At 36.8% G+C, this 23,950-nt stretch overlaps 1 protein-coding gene across 2 annotated transcripts in view; it reads right to left on the reverse strand.

The window, feature by feature from the left end:
- LOC111150451 (ribosomal protein S6 kinase A3) overlaps positions 1 to 23,950 on the reverse strand; it is a 111,743-nt gene that overhangs the window by 12,647 nt on the left and 75,146 nt on the right. For both annotated transcript variants that reach the window (XM_022507919.1, XM_022507920.1), the window contains 10 exons: positions 20,365 to 20,402; positions 20,015 to 20,157; positions 19,769 to 19,839; positions 11,258 to 11,346; positions 10,992 to 11,056; positions 10,814 to 10,916; positions 8,597 to 8,721; positions 5,681 to 5,806; positions 2,862 to 2,951; positions 775 to 933 (listed from right to left, as the gene is read on the reverse strand). In XM_022507919.1, coding sequence (XP_022363627.1) covers positions 775 to 933; positions 2,862 to 2,951; positions 5,681 to 5,806; positions 8,597 to 8,721; positions 10,814 to 10,916; positions 10,992 to 11,056; positions 11,258 to 11,346; positions 19,769 to 19,839; positions 20,015 to 20,157; positions 20,365 to 20,402 — 1,009 coding nt within the window. The remainder of the gene's footprint in view (positions 1 to 774; positions 934 to 2,861; positions 2,952 to 5,680; positions 5,807 to 8,596; positions 8,722 to 10,813; positions 10,917 to 10,991; positions 11,057 to 11,257; positions 11,347 to 19,768; positions 19,840 to 20,014; positions 20,158 to 20,364; positions 20,403 to 23,950) is intronic.

The raw sequence follows: 23,950 nt of genomic DNA on the forward strand, positions 1-23,950 counted from the left end.
CTAATTGAAATACAAATTAAAGAGGTACATTAACAATACATTTCCATTACGGAAAACTCTTTATTCGCAAAATGTCAAGTGACGTACTTAACAAGACGACTGCTGACCTTTAAATTATCTCATTTTAAAATGCTGATAATGTAAGTTTAACTCTCTAGCACAGAACTGGGGCAAGGACAGGAGGAAAAAAAAAACAGTATGTACGTCCCTCCTCTTTGTCCAATTGAGCAGTCAAAGCTAGAAGTCAAGAAACTCTAGGATGAAATGATTACATTCCACTTGTTAGCTTCTGAGAGCAAGGACAAAGTAAGAATAATGTATTGAAAATAAATTCCTTAAGAAGTAAGCTCTTAATTTCCTTTTATAATTGAATACAACCCATGATTCTTTGGTTCTGCGTCTAAATTTGCAATGGACCCAGTTCTCAAGAGTCCGGAGTGGCCTAGCAAAAACAGTGTTAGGTCTTCCAGGTCAGAGGACCTTGCTTACTTTTTCTTGGGAAGCATAAGAATTTAATATAAACAAGTCAGGATTTCGAAGTATCACTTCAAGCTCAGTGGGAGAAATTTATGTAGAGGAGTAATAGCAGAATAAGCTAGTAACAGTTATTCTCCATTAATGCATAAGTAACATCAACCTTTGTAATTTTAGTTCAAACATTAAGAAAAGGTTTAAAAAAAAGGAAAAGGTAAAGGTGTGTGTGTGTGTGTGTGTGTGTGTGTGTGTGTATACGCGTGTGTGTGTGTGTGTGTATAAAATGTTAAAAAGACTTACCCCTTGTGCGTGAAGATATTCAACAGTTTTGGTTATAGTAAACAGGACAGCACTGGCCTCTCTTTCAGAGAAAAACTTCTGTCTAAGAATTTTATCCAGCAATTCACCCCCTTTCATAAGTTCTGTCACTACATACACATATTTTCCATCATCATATACCTGTAAAATTCAACATCAAAATATAAAAAATTATTTGAAGCTTTACATGTGCTCAGAATAAAGTTTAGCATATTCAAGAGAAATTAAAACTCATTTTATAGTCAAGGAAAATTTTACTTATCACAACCAATAGATGGTATAAAATCTGCAAACCATTTTATACATATAAGAATATTAAAATACAAATTGATTAGACTGGATGTCAGAAAAATAAGCTGTAATTTCCTTCTATGAAACATAAGTCATGGCAATCAAAATTACTATGGACAACGTATATCAAAGGGCACTGAATTTTTTCTCTCAGGGTTTGTTTCTCTTGATCTTTCTATCTACTGATGACAGCAGGGATTGGTATAAAGACACATGCCTATAACTTTCCTGAACTCCTACAATTGTAGAACTGTATTTACATATGCAGTACAATGAATTATCCTGGTTTTGATTAAACTGAAAGACAAGTTGTGGCAAGAATTAAGTAGGAAGATTAAGTAGCAAAAATTCCATCTAACCACACAGAAGCATGCCATTTACTCCTCATGTAGAAATAGAAAGCTCCTTGTAATTTTGATTTGTACTCCAGGCAATCCCAAACTGAAATGACCCTTCATTAAACTTCAGTTCCTTTTATTCCCCTTCACCACAGGGTTACGGCACACTTTCATTTAGTTCTATAAGAGGTACCATGTGCTGGGGCCCCCCCAAAATGGAGAAAACAAGGTACCCCTCCTCAATGTTTTTATTCTAGTAGAGAGAAAGATAGAAACAAGGGTTAAAAAGTCAGAGATGCTATAATAAAAGTCGGGAAAATTTTAGAGACTTTGGAATTTGAAATGAAGGAAGGAGGAAAGATGTGAAAAACAGTGACAGCTTAGGGAGTTTGTAAGGCAAAGATGAAAATATTTTCTATACCTTCTTTTTGATTTACTTGGATTCTTGCAGGTTATATCAAAGAGTCACTTAAGTTACACAGCTTCACATTTAATGGGACTAAGCTAACATTCTCCTTCTAACAGTGAGCAGCAATAAATTAATCTGAGGAAATTAGGAGTTTTGGTTATGAAGAAGGGAGAGTAAACTCTGGAATTCACAAAATCTCAGAGATGAAAGGCAAAAGGTACCTTAAAAGTCCTCTGGCTGAGCTGGCCACAGGACATGTCAGGTCTACAACCCAGATGCAGCCTTTGGGCACTATCAGCGAGAGAAGATTTAATGCTATCCGGGTAGTTCACACCTTTTGCCAACAGCTCTGTTATGATAAAAACCACAGGTAGCAAGGAGGGGATACTTTACTTGTCTGGGGTATGGTGATGCTCAGGACAGGCTTCCTGGAGGAAGTAATGTTTTAGCAAAGTTTTAGATGCATGGTAGTAAGCCAGGCAAAGAAGGGAAGTGGTAGTATTAAATGAGGAAACCATAAATTCAAAGACAGAACAGCATGAGAAAAGGAGGAAAGTTTAAAGATGCGCACATAGTCGAGCATGGTTGGGGGATGGGGGGGGAGAGGAAGTGTGAAAACCACTGCAGACAGAGGAAGGCAAGGACTGGAGGTGAGGGGGTATGAACTGTAGGCAGAGGAGTAACGTGGTTACATACGAGTTTTGCTCTCTCTGACAGTACTGTGGAAGAGTCTGGGGAGTCCATGGAGCATGAGACTAGTCAATCCCTAATACTATTTAATACACAAATGTTCCAATAAAGATATTGAAAGCAATAATGTCAGTAACACTTTTCTTAAAGCGAAAGTATAAGAATTAACTACAGAAACAGGTTTTTTTTATTAACTTAAATTATGCTGTATATGTTGTCCTTCAATTTTTTTAAACTTACTCTTATTAAGTTATTTGTCTAACACATTATATTTGAAAACATTCCAAATGTGAGCTGGACAACTGATTCCAATGATCGAAGTTCAAGAAGCTACTACTTACATCCTTTAGAGTAATGATGTTTGGATGCTGTCCATAACGAAGAAGAATTTCAATTTCTTCTGTTGGGTCTCTCTTGCTTTTATCAATAATCTAAAAGGCAAATATTTATCATAAAATCTCATGAACTATTAAGGTCACAAATAGCTACAGACTTCAGGTATTATCTTATATAAATACTGGACATATGAGCCATTTATCAATCAGTTTTATTCAAGTACTTGGCCAGACTGCCTTATCAAAGTTTGAAAGCCAGTCTAAGTTTAGGACTTTCTAAACACTCAAAAGCCTCAAGAAGAGGTACCAAGAACATATCCTTCTTCCCTCCTTGAATGTCTTTAAACCCTGGAAAATCAGTCAACTTCTAAGCCCAATCAATACAGATAATTAAGAACAAGGTATATCTATAATACTACCACTTTTATTGAACTTTACTTCCTTTAAGAAAATGATTCAGTGGAATAACCCATTAGTTGTAAGCTACTTATAAAAAATTAATTAACAGCTAAGTAGAACAAGCTTATTTTTGAAGCTATGCAGAAAGCTAAGCAGAAAACCACACCTAGAATTTTACTTGACTAGAGTTAAGTTTAATTATTATAATAAAGCCCTTTAAAATACTAATGTAGCTTTCCAACCCTTTTATGTCAGCAGCTTCTTAAAAATATACCTCTTAATGTTTTAATCTGTTAAAGTAATATATCTATTTTTAAAAGGACAAGTTTGGCTTTCATTTTGTCCAAAGGGTAGTCTGAAACAAATTTTGTGACCTTTATATTTTCAATTTTAAAAAAGATTAGTAATTCATGTATGCAATAAATACTCAAATGCTCCAGCAGTTGAGGAAAGAGCTTGCAATTCACAGTACAAGCCAAATCTGCTATCTGAAATAGATTTAGTTGTAAAACAGTTCTGTATGAGAAGAGGGAATACAAACATTAGGTGTACACTGTAATCAAATGCAAATGACAGTGTGGAATTACCATAGCAAGTTGTGGACTACCATAGCAAATGGATGATTAAAAGGAAATGTATATGGAATAGACATCCTAATTCAAGGGAGATGATCCAGGACTAGTCTTTTGAAAACTAGAACACACTGGGAGGTGTTATTCCCAGCAACATTCTCTTTGATCTGCTAATCTGAGCAGAGGTGATGTCACATTCAGACTTGTGTTTGTAGATCTTAGATTTGTAGTAATTTTAGTAGAATGAAGTTGTGCTGGGATTGGTTTTATGAATTAAATTTAAGTCACAAGAATCCACAAATAGCTTGAAGATATTCTCAAGGTTTTGGTATACTGCCTCTGGTTTCTGTAATTCAAATGGGGCCTCAAGGCATTTCTGCTTTTCTTCTGATGCGTTTAGGAAGGCAAGATACCTCCTTAAACTGCCCATCATGTACATTACTCACCTTCTCTCCTTTCATATAAGCAATGTGAAAATTCCTATGTACCCCAGATTTCACTATGAGCAATGAGTAGGAGAAGAGCAAATTAACATGCATTTCTATGGTTCATCCTACATCTGATAGAAAGCCGGACACTGATAGTTTTTAAAACAATTACATCCAAGTTTAGAATAGTAATTACCATTTTTTATGTAGGTGTGTGTCTTCCCAGATATTAGCTATATATATATATATATAAAAAATACATTTATTTTTACACAGTGAAATCATATCAGATGATAGATGGATGTACGGAAATAATAACAATTAATGCCACTCTCCTACTAACTAAAAATGAGCTATCCACACTTATTGACCAGTTCTAAGGTCCAAAATAGGTTGAAAGATTTAGATATTACTTAAATTGCTTATACTGGGAGAGCAGTGACTACCATCTCAAGAAATGAAAAGGCAGAGACTTGAATATAGTATTTTTTCACTTACAACTACAGGTTTGTAACACAAACTTTATCACAGAGCCATGTGATTTGGTTTTTGGCTTAGAAAATTCTTACTGTCTTGACACCTGATGAAATTAAAACAGCTAATGATAACAAATTTTGTAACAGTAGTGGTTTACTTTTATTGGTTCACAGATCCCTTTATATGTAAAGGACAGTATGAATATTTTTGCCAGAAAAATGTGAACACTTAAAATTTGGCATACAATCTTGAGGAATTCCCTGACAGACCATAAATGGGGGACTTTTTAGGGTAAAGGGATGTTACTAAAAATCAGGTCAGATGTAAACTGTACTAATGCCTTCAGCAAACTGGAGGTATGCTACCTTGCCTTTAGTTTACAGGTGAATCTGTGGTTCCAGATTAAGACCCCTGAGGGTTGCTAGGCAGATACTTAAATTTACCTTACCTTTAAAGCAAAACACAACACAACACAACACAACAAAACAAAACAAAAAGGCATATTTACCAAAGAAGAAGTGTTTAATTTTAACTGGTACTGACATGTGTGAATAATAACTATTAGAATTGTATTTTATATTTTGATTTAATTTTTTTAAAAGATTTTATTTATTTATTTGACAGAGAGATAGATCACAAGTAGGCAGAGAGGCAGTCAGAGAGAGAGGAGGAAGCAGGCTCCCCGCCGAGCAGAGAGCCCAATGCGGGCCTCGATCCCAGGACTCTGGGACCACGACCTGAGCTGAAGGCAGAGGCTTTAACCCAGAGCCACCCAGGCGCCCTGATTTAATTTTTTAAAATAGGTTCCATGCTGGGCGTAGAGCCCAATGTGGGGTTTGAACTCATGAACCTGAGTTCAAGACCAGATCTGAAATCATGAGTCAGATGCACAACTGACTGAGCCACCCAGGCACCCCAGAGTCGCATTTTTAAATCTGAAAAGATTTACCTTCACTGCAAATTCCATGTTTGTAGCTTTATGTATGCATCTCTTGCAAACAGAGTAGGAGCCAACTCCAATATCTTCCTTTACTTCATATCCATCGGTAAACTGAATACTGTTTCTGTGCAACTGCTACAAACACAATTACAAATTGACAGTTTTATAATGACTACGGTATAAATCATTATAGGGGAATATGCTACCCATTATACATTGTTGATGTTAACAATAAATATAAATGAATATAAACAAAATAAAAATGAATCTTTACAGCATTTATTCTTCCACAACTGTGTATTTTTTAAAAAATATTTTATTTATTCATTTGACAGAGAGAGACACAGCAAGAGAGGGAACACAAGCAGGGGGAGTGCAAGAGTGAGAAGCAGGCCTCCCACTAAGCAGGGAGCCTAATTAGGGGCCCAATCCCAGGACCCTGGGATCATGAGCTGAGCCGAAGGCAGCCGCTTAACCGACTGAGCCACCCAGGCACCCCCACAACTCTGTATTTTAGAGGTGTCTACCATAAAATGTATAGCAAGAAATAGGCTTTTTTTAAAGCTCATGTTAAAAAGAAAAAATTGAATATGTACAACAGAAAATTAGTTACTTGACAAAGGGTGGAAAGTCTTGCCTGTGCCTGAGCCCTGTTCCATCCCCCACATGGTGCTAGGTCTTTGAAGTACTTTTGCAAATAGGGAGAAGTTTGAAGCTTCTGGTACAGAAGAAAAATATTTAGGAGGATTTAGAATTAGAACATCTGGATTCTTGTCTCAGAGGTCCCTCTGGCAGACCGTGCAACCCTGAACATGTGTTTTCTCAGAGGTTAATGGTGAATATTAAATAAAAATAATGTATTTGAAGGTGATACCTATTATCATCATTGTGGACTACCAGTAGCCATGCCCTCCGTTTCCACCCTCAAGTCAAAGTTTCAATACAACTTCTGCTAGAGAAGCTGTTAATGAGTTAAAGACGAATAACACGTGGTAGGATGATGGCTAACAAATTAGTAGTTCCATAAGCAGGCTGGGGGAAGTTGTGCTGTCCCTGGCTATATTGAAAGGAGACCTCCCCCCTGACCAATGCCTATGAACTGTGTTTGGGTTAAAATTTGAAATCTGTAGAATATATGTTTATGATTTCTATGTTAGGTAGAGAAGTTATAACTTGAAAACTTAATATACATCACATGCTTGCTATAGTAAACTGAACAAACTGCTTCAACCATGAACTTTATCAAAAACCAGTGTTTAAACTGGTTTTCTAGAAGGTGGAAAGAAGGATGACTAACTCATGAAAAAAAAAAATTAGAGCAAAAGCAACTTCATCATCAAGCAAATTCAAGCACTAATTACTGTCCTAAAAAAAAATCAGTGCTTCAAAAGATGTATCTAGTTCCCTCTATGACTTGGAAGATGAATTAAAGTCATCTTTCTATGATAGTATCTACTATCATAGAAAGGGAAGAAATAAATCTAATGGTCTGTACTACTTGTGTTCCTCTAATAACATTTATTAGTCCAGTCTCCTGTTACAAACACACAGACATCTGGAATCCTGCTTCTGTGGTTTTTACCCTGTGTTCCAACTCTGATAAACAGATGGGATAATGAGGTGGGGGACGCCCTAAGATAGTACCTATAACCACTTCTTTTAAATAGTAATTGGGGATCCAAAAGAACAAGGGCACAAAATTTGGAAAATATGACTGAAATTCACTTTTATTTCTTTTTTTTTAAAAGATTTTATTTATTTGATAGAGATCACAAGTAGGCAGAGAGGCAGGCAGAGAGAGAGAGAGAGGAGGAAGCAGGCTCCCCACTGAGCAGAGAGCCCGACGTGGGGCTCGATCCCAGGACCCTGAGATCATGACCTGAGCTGAAGGCAGCAGCTTAACCCACTGAACCACCCAGGCGCCCTCACTTTTATTTCTTTTATAAAGTTTTATCGGCACACAGCCATGCTCATTTATTTAGCTATAGTCCATGGCTGCTTTTGTGCTACACTGACAGAGTTGAGTTGTAGCAGAGATCACAAAGCCTCCAAAGCCTCAAATATTTATTAACTGGCCCTTTACAGAACAAGTCTACTGAGCCCTGTTCCAAGCCATCAGGGAATCCGGAGACCTCAGTTCATCACAGCTGACCTGACAGCGGCAGAAGATGAAACAAGTTAGGGCTGATAAACATTATGAGGCATAGGAGGAGTAGGTAGAGACAAGACGGTGATATGTATCTCAGCTCTCTTTTATTCTTTTGAATATTTTATTTATTTATTTGAGAGAGAGTATAGAGTAAGGGAGAGCATGAGCAGGAGGAAGGGCAGAAGGAGAGGGAGAAGCAGACTCCCCACTGAGCAGGGAGCCCGATGTGGTGCTCAATGCCAAGACCCCAGGATCATGACCTAAGCCAAAGGCAGAGGCTTAACCAACTGAGCCACCCAGGCACCCTCCTTCCCCCTTCTAGTCAGAAAGGTATCCAGGACTCTGGAGCAGGCAATCTTTTTTTTCTTTTTTTAAAGATTTATTACTTATTTATTTTAGTGAGAGAGAGAGAGAGAGAAAGAGAAAGAGCAAGAGAGAGAAAGCATGGGTGTGTGCAAGCCGGGGCAGGTGGGGAGTGGAGGGAGACTCTCAAGCTGACTCTGCACTGGGCACACAGCCTGCCAGTGGCCCGATCCCATGACCCTGAGGTCATGACCTGAGCTGAAAGCAAGAGTTGGATGCTTAACCAACTAAGTCACCCAGGCACGGTTTTCTTTTTTAAATCTCTTTAGAGGCATATGAAAGGAATTTTTTCAAGATCAATGATATAAAATGTATTTTAAGCCACCCACTTAAAATCAGCCGATAAATCTAATTATTCACACAGTGAACTAGATCTTAAAACAGTTCAAATTTTAAATTATACATTAACTCACCTGCACAATTGAATGCACACCAACTGTCTGCATAGCTTGGCTTTCATCATCTGAGGTGATAGCAACAAAACTAAATCCCCGAAAAAGCTGATGTGCATTAGCACTAGGTGGAATGCCAGGTGAATCTGAAAAGAATAATATGTTACTAAGAAGGTAATACTCTGAAAGCTAATTAAAGGAAGAATTGTTGACAATATGACCTTTCTCACTTATTCTGGAATTCCACTTCTTAGGTATCCAGGGCTTCCAGGATAACTCAGTGAAACACTCTCTCAGCTTTGTCCTGATGGCTTATTGGTATCACAACTCTAACATCCTATCTCCTCTGAGCCCAGAAAATAGCTAATTCATTGAAGAATATAATAAATCAATGAATTACTAGGTTAATGTTATTCTAAATTAGCACTGTCTCATAGAATTCCCTGTAGTGATGGAAATTTTCTTTACCTGTGCTGTCCAATATGGTAGCCAGTAGCCACATGCAGCTCTCAAGCATCTGAAATGTGGTTTAGTGTGACTGAGAAACAAAATTTTATTTTTATTTATTTTTTTAAAGATTTTTTATTTATTTGACATACAGAGAGAGATCACAAGTAGGCAGAGGGACAGGCAGAGAGAGGTGGGGAAGGAGGCTCCCTGTTGAGCAGAGAGCCTGATGCGGGGCTCCATCCTAGGACCCTGAGCCGAAGGCAGAGGCTTAACCCTCTGAGCCACCCAGGTGCCCTGAGAAACAAAATTTTAAATTTTAATTAATTTAAATTGAAATAACCACATGTGACTACTGGCTACCATATTAAACAGTGCAACCCTACATGATAACCTAACAATGTTATGGCTCCTGGTGAGGGGGAGATATAAGATTCCTCTACAGATAATTTAGGAGAAAGAAATTTAGTCTGGTGATCTCAATATATAACATCAGAATCTAGAAATCTAAACTACAAGTTAAAAATTACTATATTTATATATATATATATATAAGGAATAAAAGTAATTTCTAATCGTGGTATGCAGTCCTTAGAATATATTTTATGACATGACATGTATGGTTACTCAAATTACTTGTGTGGAATCTACTGGCATTAACAAAAATAGAAAAATACTTAAATAAATTTAATTACAAAAACAAACAAGATATAACAAATGTGCTATTCATAAATATAAACACACAACTAAGCATACTAATAATTATAATTACACTATAAAATCTAGGCAAAAACCAAACAGGCAATATACTTAAACATCAACTCCACATAAAGTTCTTTTTTAACATCAGCTTGACATTCTCAGCAACAAATACTGTTTAGTGCATTTTAAATCAATGTGACAGTATTATACTGAAGAACTATGCTAAGAGAACCAAGCTGGGTAGAATACAATACAGAACTGCTCTCTTTTGACATTTTTCCTCTATCAGGCCAAATTGTAATGAGAAAGCAAAGTAAAACATTACCATATATCATCAATTCTATGCATATCACTGTTCATGTATTTGATAAAATTTTACATATTAATCTAAATTTCTAAGACTGTCTTACCAAAAAATAATAAAATCCATTGATGTTTAACCAAATTATGAGGATACTAGTCAGAAAGCTTTATAGTGAGGTTTAAATGATATACTCTATAGAAAATATATGCAAATACACTTTTTATTTATTTGCTTGTCAATGATAAACCTGGGGTCTGGTACACCTAAATGAGAGAGTACTAGAGTGCAGAACACAAAATTATATGCATACACATACTAATTTAATAAAATACAGATTATTATTTCAAAGATAACTTCTCTAGAAGAGTCATTGTTTATGCAATTTTAGGATAAAGCATGACACAGGATATGAATCATTTTGAAATGATCACACCTCATGTAAAGTTTATGTTTTGGATTTGAACTTCACAAGTACTTCCAGAATTCTACCTAATATCAGAGTTTTAAAGAGTACTACCTATACTGAAGAGTATTTCATGTAAAAATAGCTACAGGTAAATGAACGCACAACCAAAGAATTTTTTCACATAAAGAGTATCAAAGTTTAAGGTACAACCTAATTTGCTAAAAGATTTAACAAGGATCTTAACTGCTATAAAATGTTGTAAAGGAGTTACTAATTTTCTAGTTATTGAAGCAGGGATACGCTACACAGGGCAGATATGAGGATAAAATTAGGAGTCATATATATGTGTTACATTTAGGTTTTCACATTTTCTCCTTACCTTTGGGAGTTTTTGCAGTAAACTCAGGATCAAAATAGAACGTATCTTCAGGCCTGCCAGTTGCAGGTTTAAAAGGTGGATGAATTTCTCTTCTGTACAGTTTCTGGTGGAAAAAAAAAGAGATTTAGACATGCATTGAATACAAAAAAATTCAAGAAAATTTTCATTGTATACTCACATTCCAGTCTATTGTTGAGAAAAATGAATGTCTTTTAATTTCCTCAACTCCATCTGGTCCTGCACCTATCAAAAATTGAATGGTTTAAAACTTTTGATTAAATGGTAATTTTATTTCAAGGAGGAATAGGTAATTTAGTGTTTGTTTTTAATATATGTACTACTATGTCATAATTCCACAACAAAAACAAATACCCACCTCCCCCCACTAAAAAATCCCAAAGACCAACAAACACACAAAAGAAACAAATTTATTACAAATTTTACCCAATCTGTTCGCAGGATTTCGTTTGAAAAGCATTCGTAAAAGACTCTGGGCTTCAGGACTCAAAAACTGTGGCATCCCAAGCTTGGCTCTAAATAATAAATCCACATAATAACGTTTCATTTTTTGGAAGTATTTGTGTTCTATTTTAAAATTGTTAATCCTTTCTATTTTGAGATAATTGTGGATTTATACTAAGTTGTAAGAAATAATATAGATCCTGTGTACACTTTGCCCAGTTTTCTCCAATGGTCACATCTGACAAAATCATAATACACTATCAAAACCAGAATACTGACTTTGGTACAATCCACTGATCTCCTTCAGACGTCTCCAGTTTCAACTGCACTCACTGTGTGTAAGCTTAGTCCTATGCCATTTTACCATATGTATAGGTTGCTGCACCCATCACCACAGTAAAGATACTGAACAGTTCATTACCATCAGCATACCTCACGTCCCTTTATAACCACACTTGCCTCCTTCCCTCTCCAGTTCCTAACCTCTGGTAATCACAAATCTATTCTACATTTCTGTAACTTTGTCATTTTAAGAATGTTATGTAAGTGTAATCATAAAGTATGTAATCTTTTTTTTTTCCTCAGTATAAATTCCCCTGAGATTCATCCAAGTTGTTGAGTAATATTCCATGGTTTAGTTGTACCACAATTCGTTTATCTATTTCCCTGTTGAAGGGTATCTGGATTGTGTTATTTGGGTTACTACAAATAAAGATGCTATGAACATTTGTGTATAGTTTTTTTGTGTGGATGCTTAATAGAATTTTAGTTCATAATCTTTTTTTTAAAGATTTTATTTATTTATTTGAGAGAGAGAGTGAGAGAAAGACAGACTACAAGCAGGGAAAGGGGAGGAGGGAGAGGGAGAAGCAGGCTCCCCGATGAGCAGGGAGCCCGACAGGGGGCTTGATCCCAGGACCCCGGGATCATGACCTGAGCTGAAGGCAGACATTAGCTGACTGAGCCACCCAGGCACTCCAGTCCATAATTTTCTAATAAACTTTTCCATTTTTATAAATTTTGCAACAAGCACTGCTGTGAGAGTAAGATATCTGAGTTTTAGTTCTGGCACTGTTACTAAGAACTTTGTGACCTTGGGAAAAGACAATCCCCTTGGGTCTGTTACTACTTCTTTATAAGCAAGGGATTGACCGTTAGATCAATGGCTCCCAAACTATAACCTTGGAACCTTTTTTTCAAAAGGAATTTAAGAAATCCACTACTTAAAACTGCTAAAAGAACATGTGCTTCATATGCTTATGTGTTCCTCCCATTCCCTTTAACAATCCTACAGGGAAGAAGAGCTGGTGGGAAAGGGGTCTGTGGAACTTCTAAGAGTCTACAGCACACAGTCTGAAACCCACTAGCTTGAATGAGCTTGAAGGTCAGTTTCAGCTTTAATATGTAATTTTATTCTTTTTCCCTAACTTATACATTAATGAAACTATCTCTAAGTACGAAAACGATAACAGCTGGGGAAATGGCTAGCAGAGAAATTTCTACTTCAGAAACAGATCCATTTATTATTCAAAGAGTTGTTAGTGAGCTACAATGTGCCAGCTATTCCTTAGTGCTGAGGGTACAGAGATAAAGATAGGAGAAGATAAAGATGGACAACCTGAGGATAATCCTGATATGTGAAGAGGCAAATTCAGAAGGACATATGGAAAGACTGCTAAGAGAATAGCAGGGGATATCTAATTTAACATGAGAGAATGAAAGGCCTTAAATGCAGTTAAAGATTGAGAATTTATTCACTTGGCCAGCATTCCCCCAAAATTTTACTAAATAACTTTAATTTCTCTAGATACTCAGCAACAACCAAAAAATACTTCATGATCTAATGAATTTGTGGAATGCTATCTATAATATCCCTCTTGGAGACACAGAATAAAATATACTGCATACAAAACGCTGAGAAATCTAAAGTAAAGAATCAGTATTTTTCTAAATATTTGCTGCTAGTATGTCTTTTTCAGTGAACACCTATTCACATCTTGTAGAATTAGGGTTCTACTGAACAAATCTGGGAAAATACTGCCATATTAGGTAATAAGGATATTAGCAGAGGTCTTTCAATGGTGGACTAACATGACCAAATTTATTTTCAACAAGGTAACTCCAGAGGTTAGTATAGATTGATCTGGAGTAGGAAGTGGTGGTAGCTGTAGGCATTTTACTTCGGAGCTTCACTCACTAGTGTATGTAGGAGACTACCACGGTCTGAGAACTATAAGCAGTGCAGTGTAAAGGAAAGCCTGGGACACTGAAAAACTTTCGAGAGCAAATTTGGTCAATACCTGCAAGTGCAAGAGAGGGGAAGAAATCAAGAATGATTTTCAGGTTTCTGGCTAGGGAAATAGGGTGCTTAGAAATGAGGCTAACTGGGGTGCCTGGGTGGCTCAGTCAGCAAAGCATTTGCCTTTGGCTCAGGTCATGATCCCAGGGTCCTGGGATCAAGCCCTGCATCAGGCTCCCTAATTAGCGGGTAGCCTGCTTCTCCCTCTCCCACACCCGTTCTTGTGTTTCCTCTTTTGCTGTATTTCTCTGTCAAATAAATAAATAAATAAATAAGTCTTTTTAAAAAATGAGGGTAATTGAAAATACAAGAAGAAAAAAAAGAACACCAAACAGATAAATTTAAATTAAAAATGTTAAGTCATACATATCATGTTTTTGGAGAGCTATGCTGGTGATTAAATGCCAATACAGGTCTGATGCCTGGTTAACTTAAAGTAAGAAAGAGTAATTTGAGAGTAACTAAAATGCTGAGAGTAGTTAGAGGAAAGACTGAAGTCAGCCAGGAAAATGTACACAGAAGGGAAGAAAAGCATATCAGAGATGAAACCCTGGGGAACAAGAACATTTAAACAGTAGTCAGAAAAAGAACAATTTGAGCATTAAAAATAATGAATGCAATTGTTTGTAAATGCTGAATCACACTGATTATTATATCCCATAGATTCATTATAGTAAAATAAGAAAAGGTCAAAACTAACATAAAACCCAACTCACTGGACATCATCACCACTGGAGGTAATTAGGGCTCTGACAACTGGAAATTAAGAATCAAACATTTAGGGGCGCCTGGGTGGCTCGGTGGGTTAAAGCCTCTGCCTTCAGCTCAGGTCATGATCCCAGGGTCCTGGGATCCAGCCCCACGTGACCTCTCTGCTCTGCGGGGAGCCTGCTTCCCTTCCTCTCTCTCTGCCTACCTCTCTGCTTACTTGTGATCTCTGTCAAATAAATAAATAAAATCTAAAAAAAAAAAAAAAAAGAATCAAACATTTATTCTGCCTTTCTTGTTTGAACCTTATTTCAAGGTAACTGAAGAGCCCTCATTGATTAGAGAAAGTTCAGTGTTTTGGGTAATACCAACTAATAAATGAAGAAGGAATAAAAGCAATAGAAAAATCATGATTTTTGAATCCCTAATAAAATAACTGTTTCAACTAATGATTATCAATGGTTGAAAACACGAGATGAAACCCTGCCAGGGAAATTCGCAAGAGAGGGACCAGCTGTAACTACAGGAACTCATCACTTAAAGTGGGCCAACAAGGTGTTCTAAGCCTTCTGATGTGACGCAATAGGGTGCAGCATGAGCTATGAAATAATCTTGCCAAAAAAAAGTTTAAAGAGAAATGTGATAAAGGAACAAGTTAAACAATATTACAAGGAAAATAAAACAATTTCAACCCTCCTAGGAAAAGACTAATTGTTTTGTAACCATGTTAACGAGAGCCACAAGAACTGGCTTTAAAGTCATTTAACTGATCAAAACAACTTGCCTAGGTAAACACTGTTTGTTTGTTTCTGTTTTTTTCCAAATCAACCCATCAATAACTGCTCTTCATCTGTGAAAATCAAACAAGAATGGACTGACTCCAACAACCACACCTGAGTGCCAAGTGATCAACAACAGACCCACCCAAGTAACCACTCTTAGAGATGATGTCAACCCACTTATGGCCCTGAAAATCTGCCAAGTTTTGAACTCCACCCTTCCCCCAAAAGTCTATGTAAGAACAGTGGTCTACACTTCTTAGATGCTATCAAGATTAGCATCACTCTCCCTTACTATAGTAAGCAATAGGATTGGCTTCAGTGCTTTTTGTTTCATGTACTTAGGGTCGTCTTTTAACAAGATAAATTCTGAAAGTGGAATTCTATAAAACTGTCTTGGTTTCTTCCACAAGCAAATGGTAGGAAAAAACAGGGTAGAGTGTTCTGGAAAAAAAAGAAGTTTGAGAAATACAACCAAATGAAAGGTTCAGATGTGATGTGGGACTACAGAGACACAGTTTTGGAGAAAACCTGAAAAATCTGTTTAAGAACTGGTATTAGTGGATACCTTAGCAGTGTCTTGTTAGGTGTGGTCATATAAGAAAACATCCATACTTTCTAGTGATGTAACCTGCAGTAGGTGAGAAATGGCATGTGTGGAATGCTTAAAATATTTCAGTGAAGAGAGGAAGCACATGTGGCAAAATCTTCATGACTGCTGAATCTGCATGACTGATCTATGTGTTCACTGTATTAACACTATTTTTATGAATTACATTAGAAATTTTTCATAATTAAACAGAGAAAAGCAAGCAAAGAAGGAATGGTCAAGCAGGAGACCAAAAGAGGAACTGTTAGGGAGGCAGCAGCAGCAGATGGGAGTAGGAAGATCTAAATAGGGAGAAAGTGGCCAACAGTGTCAGATACTCCCAGAGGCAACTTTCTTACCTGTCTTCTCTAAAATGGCTCCTGCCCCTACTCCTTCCCTCACACTTCAAGAATAATCTGGTTCATTATGTCTATTGCTCCTATTATTATCTGAAGTTATTATATTCATTTGTTTAAATATTAATTCCTTGTCTCCCCCTAGGATGCAAGCACTGTGAGATGACAGAAGATCCTGTCAGTCTTGTTCACACTGCATCCTACATAGATGTAGCAAGACCTCAATCATCTGTTGAATGAATTGTGTGAACAAATGGTGCAGAGAGTCACCTTTCTAACAATCTGCCACTGGGTTAAGCAACCAGATCACTGCTGACCAGAATAAGAGAAGTTTCAGGAGATTGGTGGGAATGAACCACCAATGGGCTGCTGAATAAAAGCAGCCAAGAAATGGTACCAGAAAGCACAGACAATTCTTTAAAGAGGCTTTCTATTGAAAGGATGCAGAAAGACGGTGCAGAAAGCTGAGAGGAAGCCAGGTCAAAGAGAGGGTTGTTTTTTGTTTGTTTGTTTTGAAATTAGAGTATATTCGTTAGCTGAAAAGAAGGGGCCAGGATCGATGGAGTAATGAAGGTTCAGGGAACAGTCACTTATATAGCAAGTATTTTTTATTGTGGAGAATAACAAAGTGCAAAACAAACAAACAAACCCTACACAACCCCAACATTACCAACTTATACAGTTTATGGATTTACCAAAAAGTGAACAGTCACGTGGCCAAGAAATGTAACACTGTAATCTGTCATTCAATGTTAACCACTTTTCTTATTTTGCCTTGGCTGTTGCCATCTACATATGGGCCTTAAAAACTATGCTTTAGTTTGTCTGCTTTAAAACTTTATGAAAAGGGACGCCTGGGTAGCTCAGTTAGTTAAGTGGCTGCCTTCGGCTCAGGTCATGATCCCAGCGTCCAGGGATCGAGTCCCGCATCAGGCTCCTTGCTCAGCAGGGAGCCTGCTTCTCCCTCTGCCTCTGTGCCACTCTGCCTGCCTGTGCTCTCTCTCTCTCTCTGACAAATAAAGAAATAAATAAAATCTTAAAAAAAGATTAAAAAAAAAAAAACTTTATGAAAAGAGGGGCAACTGGGTGGCTCAGTCAGTTAAGTGTCTGCCTTCGGCTCACGTCATGATCCTGGGGCCCTAGGATCAAGCCCCACACAGAGCTTGCTACTACCTCTCCCTGCCCCTGGCTCATGCTCTCTCTCTCTCAAATAAATAAATAAAATCTTTGGGAAAAGAAAAACAAAAAAAACTTTATAAATAGAACCATATAGTTATTTATTCTTTTGTGTCTGAACTGTTTTTGCTCAACATCCTTACACAATTAATCCAAGTACCTGCGTATAACTGGTTTGTTCATTTTCTTTGCTGTATGGTACACTGCACCCCTGGGCCAAAGGCCTCAGTCTGTTTTTGAAAGGCTTTCGAGCTAAGAATGGTTTTTACATTATTTTTAGGATTTTATTTGAGAGCAAGCGAGCATGAGCGGCGGGGAAGAACAAAGGGCAGGAACAAGCAGACTGCGCGCTGAGGGTGGAGTCCAACATGGGGTTTGATCCCACGACCCTGAGACCAGGACCTGAGCTGAAATCTAGAGTCCGAGGCTTAACTGACTGGGCCACCCAGGTGCCCAGGGACCCGGGTTTTAACCTTTTTAAAGTGTTGGAAATAAACAATAAAGAATAAGAATATGTGACAAACAGTGTGTGTGGCTTGCAAAGCCTAAAATATTTACAGATCATATGTCAACCCCTGCTTTATCTCATTTATGAATATATCATAATTTATTAATCTACTCTACTGCTAGTGATCCATTTTCCACTTTTTGGCCATTACAAATAATGCTGCTATGAACATCTTTGTTCTAGTTTCTTGATGTGCAAGTACCTCAATGCATGTAAACTGGGTGCATGCGTACGAGTGGGATTACTGGATGAGGGTATACATGTATTTGGCTTTAGAAGATAATGTCAAAAACTGCTTGCCAAAGGTTGTAAGAACCTTCTAGCTATGGATGAAAGTTGCCACTGCTCCACATCCTGTCAGCAGTTTATATTGTTTAGCCATTCTGGTGGGTATGCAATTGTAGCCCATTGTGGTTGTAATTTGCATTTTCTGATTTACATATTAGAATCAGTTTATCAAGTTTCACACAAAAAATTTCTTAAAATTTAAATTCCATCTGCATTATTATTATACGCTGTATAATATGGTAGCCACTAGGGGCGCCTGGGTGGCTCGGTGGATTAAAGCCTCTGCTTTCAGCTCAGGTCATGATCCCTGAGTCCTGGGATGGAGCCCCCACATCAGGCTCTCTGCTTAGCAGGGAGCCTGCTTCCTCCTCTCTCTCTGCCTGCCTCTCTGCCTACTTGTGATCTCTGTCTGTCAAATAAATAAATAAAAAATCTTTAAAAAAAATATGGTAGCCACTAGCAACAAACAGCCACCAAGCACTTGAAATATGGTTAGCCCAAATTCTAAGTATAAAGTGCACCCTGGAAAAAATAAAATAAAATAAAATGCACATTGAGTTTCAAATAAGTATGGAAAAAATGTATCATATCTCATGAATCATTTTCTATTGTTGATTACATGTTGAAATGACATCTTGGCTATACTGGGTTAAATAAAATATATTATAATCCATACTAAATTTTTTTTACTTTTTAAAAGTTTCTACTAAAAATTTAAAATTACACAGTAATTTTACATTACATTTCTATTGGAAAATGCTCATCTATACAAACCCACATCTTTACAATACTCTGTCATAATGTGAATATGGTACAACCTTACAAAACAATCCTTTAAATTTTTATTTTTTTCCTTTATTTATTTATTTGACAGACAGAGATCACAAGCAGGCGGAAAGGCAGGCAGAGAGAGAAGGAGGAAGCAGGCTCCCCACTGAGCAGAGAGCCTGATGCGGGGCTCGATCCCAGGACCCTAGGATCATGACTGAGCCAAAGGCAGAGGCTTTACTTTAACCCACTGAGCCACCCAGGCACCCATTAAATTTTCTTTAAATAAAATTTCCTAGTTTTCTGCATAGAGTTTTTACATAACTTTTGCTAGATTTATCCCTAATTATTTGAGTTTTTTATACTATTGTAAATATTATCTTTTTAAAAAATTTCATTTTCTGTTGCTACTATGGATATAAAATAGATTTTATTTATTCACCTCTGATCCAACAACTTTGCTAAACTCTTATTAACTCTTATCAAGAATATATATGAAGATTTGGATTTTCTACGGACACAGTCATGTTGTATAAATAAGGACAATCTTATTTCTTCTTTTTAAACCTTAAACCTTATTTCTTTTCCTGGCCTTATTATACTTGCTAGTATCTCTAGGACAACATGAAGAGAAGTGGAATAATCGATGTCCTTGTCATATGCCAAATTTAAAAGGTGAAGCTTTCACTATCTTAACATTAACATGAAGATTATATGAGTACTCCTTTGGAGATGTAACCCAGAGCCCTGGATCCCTGGTGTTTCTGCTTGGGGCAGGGGCCTTGTCTCTGGCTGTACTTGGTGAAGGGCATGAATAAGGGCCAAAAGCTCCAACATTTGTGTGCCCAGAATTGAAAAAAAGGAACATGAGTACTCTAAATCTACAGGGCTGGTTCATATTTGAAACACATTAACATTAACGCCATAATATCAATGAATAAAATTTCATATTTCAGTTTGAAGCATTTATTTCTAAATCTCATCAAAACATATTCACTAGGGAGTACTTAAGGAGTACTTACTTAAGAATCATAGTCATTGTTTCTTTTCGATCTTTTCCTTGGAAAGGTAGTGTACCAGTGAGCATTTCAAACTACAAAAAGGCAACATCATCAGGGGTATTAGTCAAGAAGTATAAAATCTCAAGGCCAGAAAATAAAAAAGCATCATCTTACTTCAAACCAAACCTTGTAAAATTGCTATATAATAAAACAAGTGATTTATACTTCCACCATATTACTGAACTCAAAAAACACCCCAATCCTTACCATTAACACACCAAAAGACCACCAGTCCGCACTTTGAGTGTGACCTCGACGATTAACTACTTCGGGAGCCATGTATTCCACAGTTCCACAGAAAGAATAGGCCTTCTTTTCATGGTCAATAGACTCTTTACTTAGGCCAAAATCTGCCAAAATAAATATATAATTCATAACTGTCCTACAATAATTTCCACACTTAAAGTTTAAGCTTTGAGTTCCAATATTTACATTTATTAAAAATTCTATTCCAAGTTTTCTAAGCAATGTGTTACTCAATATTTGAACCACAATCAACTTTAAAAGAAATTATATAGAGTAGAAGAGAATATTTTAATAAAATGAGGATTTTTTACCTGTTAACTTGATGTGACCTTCTTCATCAAGAAGTATGCTGAAAGAAAACAAATTCAGAAAATCTTTCAAACTACTAGATACTTATAGAACCTAGAACTGAAACTACTGTGTTAAGCACCAGATCACCACATTTCTTCTAAAATATTGTTTTAGACTGTGATAAGGGAAAGGTAAAAAGGAGAAAATTTTTTTTGGACACACATACATAACAAAACCCAAAGGCAAAGCCTTATAAACGTGTATTAAGGGCGTTTGAAAACTATAAGGAAAAGAACTAAAACCTATATTCTTTCTAATTTCTAGTTGCTCTTTATAATGCTTTTCTGCAGAGGTGGCCTAACTAAAATCCTTAGTGCTTGCACAATAGACAGAGGGTCCACATATTTAAGTCAACTGCCATTAAAGTTGTCATTTTTTTGGTCATTTTTTAGGTATCTGACTCAATCATTCTTTCCTAGTTTCTCTATCCAATCCTCTTTTTCTTTTCTTTTCTTTTTTTTTTTTTAGAGTCGGGGAGTGGAAGGAGAGAGAATCTTAAGCAGGCTCGATGCTAGACACAGGGCTTGATCTCAGAATCCAGAGATCATGATCTGAGCCCAAATCAAGAGTTGGACACTTAACCAACTGAGCCAGCCAGGTGCCCCCTATCCAATCTGTGTAAGTTCTCCAGTGTTTTCTCTCTTTCTCAGTAAACTCTGAGCTTCTAGGTTTGACCTTATTCATCTTGTCGCTCAGCGCCTGGTAGAGTAGAGACAAATAAGAAACATATGTTGAATGCATGGGGCCAGTCTACAAAAGGCCAATAAGGCATTCCAAAGAGTTTGGGCTTCTTCCCAAGGGCACTGAAGATCATATAAAGTTTATATGCATGAAACGTAGAGATAATCAGATCTGCATTTTCATAAAACAGTTCAGAGGGGAAAATAAAGGGTATTTAGTGAGCTCTTAAATATGGATCATGATAAAGAACAAATGGAGAAGACACTAGGTTTCCGGCTTTAGGAGATACTTGAGTGGAGAATAATGTCATTAATTAACAAGCTATAGGAAGGGATAAGTACTAGGCTGTAGGCCAATAATTCTATTTCTGGATAGGCATTTTAGTATATTGACTTGAAATGCCAATTAATAAACTGTTTCACTTATTCAAAGCCATTCTGTAACATAGGCATTTCTTCACTTTTAATTCTAACTAAAAAAAAAGTGAAAGCCAAATTTTGCTATAATAAAATTTTACTATGTCAAAAATACTACCAACCTTTCTATGTCATCAATTCAAATAGGATTACAATAAAGTTTACCACTGTGGATAATTCAGTAGGGACTTATTTTTCATGTCTTCATAAGGGACTTATAAAAAAATACAAGCTTAATTATGCTCAATTACAAAGCAGACTAACCATTTCCAGAATATAAAGCAAATTATTAGGTATGCTGGAAATGATCCTCCGTCTAATAAATACATGAAAGACAATTCTAAAAACAAAACTTCAAATCACTCTTGGTAATTTTGAAAAAAAAAAAAAAAGAGAGAGAACATAGCTAAGCTAAAAAAACATTACTTATTCCTTCTATAGCAAATGCATTTTTTTAATAATTATATATTTTTAAAAACATATATTTTTATCCCCAGGGGTACAGGTCTGTGAATCGCCAGGTTTACACACTTCACAGCACTCACCATAGTACATATCCTCCCCAATGTCCATAACCCCACACCCCCTCTCCCAGCAAATGCATTTTTTTAAGATAACCATGTTCACCCTTTACCTTTGTCTTTTAAAAAATTTTAAAAAAAATTTTTTTAAAGATTTTATTTATTTATTTATTTGTCAGAGAGAGAGAGCACAAGCAGGCAGAGCGGCAGGCAGAGGCAGAGAGAGAAGCAGGCTCCCCACTGAGCAAGGAGCCCGATGCGGGACTCGATCCCAGGACACTGGGATCATGACCTGAGCCGAAGGCAACAGCTTAACCAACTGAGCCACCCAGGCATCCCCACCCTTTACCTTTGAAAGAAAAAGCCAACTGTATTACTTTCAATAGGCAAAGTTCCTTTTCAACTACTAATAATCATTTTCAACCATATTTATTATAACAGAGTTCTGGTTTATAAGAATGTGGGAAACCCCTTACAGTGCATAAAACAACTGGTCTAAAAACTGAAATTTCTTCCAAGTTCTATATGATGGTATATAGTTGGATTATTTAACAACTAAATGTTACTTCAACTAATAGTGTCATCTAGGCATCTTTGTGAAAGATCTCACTTCTTACTTACATTTGATCTTATTTGACTCTTAAGAAAGCCCCATGCTGTATACATAATTTTATGACCAATGATAATCCAATGGTTTGCAATAAATACATTCAACTAAATGATATAAAACACTAACAAATATTTTTATTATGTTTAATCATATGTTTATAGTATTTTTTTTCTTCTAAGGACGATATACTTGAATATTTATTCTCACTAGGAATTATATTTTGTGTCTTTATAGTGCAAAATCAGGAAAATGATGAGAAAAAACAAAACTTAGTAATTATCTGGGGAATAACAATGGATGCATATAAAACTTATCCAAAACCAAAATGTATGAAAAATGAAAGTAAAATGTGAAAGTATAATAATTTCAAAATGATCATGTAAATAGGATCCCAAAGGATCATTTCCTGTTGTAATATATAATTTAAATTTTGCATGTAACATTTTAATGTAAGTAATATCCAAATTCTTTTTTTTTTTAAAGATTTATTTGAGAGAGACAGAGAGAGTGTGAGTGTGAGTCAGGGGTGGGGGACAGAGGGAGAAGGAGAGAATCTTTTTTTTTTTTTTTTTTTTTTTAGATTTTTTTTATTTGTTAGGGAGGGAGGGAGAGAGAGCGAGCGAGCACAGGCAGAGGGAGAGGGAGAAGCAGGCTCCCCGCCGAGCAAGGAGCCCGATGTGGGACTCGATCCCAGGACCCCGGGACCATGACCGGAGCCGAAGGCAGCCGCTCAACCAACTGAGCCACCCAGGCGTCCCAGAAGGAGATAATCTTAAGCAGGCTCCACGCCTAGCACAGAGCCCGATAAAGGGCTCCATGTCACAACCCTGAGATCATGACCTGAGCTGAAATCAAGAGTTGGACACTTAACTGACTGAGCCACCCAGGCGCCCCAAATACTAGCTTCTTGATACTTGCTACTACAAAAACAATGGGAAATTTGCTCAACTCACACTAAGAATTTGAAATGATGTGGAGAAGAAAATTTTCAGGGGCTCAGGTCATAATCTTGAGGTTGTGAGACTGAGCCCCACATCAGGCTCCACACCTGGTGTGGAGCCTGCCTAAGATTCTCTCTCTGCCTCTCCCTCTGCCCCCTACTCATGCATGCTCTGTTTCTCTCTCCCCACCTCCCTCCAAAAATTCAATAAATGGTATTTGAAGGAAAGCATTAACTCTATGCTATCCTTCATACCAAAAAATTTCCAGATGGAGTTAAAAGTTAAAAAAGAAACCATAAAATGAGAATGTAAGTATCTGATTATGGGATTGGAAAAGGCTTTCTAAGACTAGAAGTCATGGAAGAGATTACAAAAGT

The sequence above is a fragment of the Enhydra lutris genome, unplaced genomic scaffold (genome assembly GCF_002288905.1).
Source record: "Enhydra lutris kenyoni isolate GAN:26980312 unplaced genomic scaffold, ASM228890v2 scaffoldscaffold23, whole genome shotgun sequence".
NCBI lineage: Eukaryota > Metazoa > Chordata > Mammalia > Carnivora > Mustelidae > Enhydra > Enhydra lutris.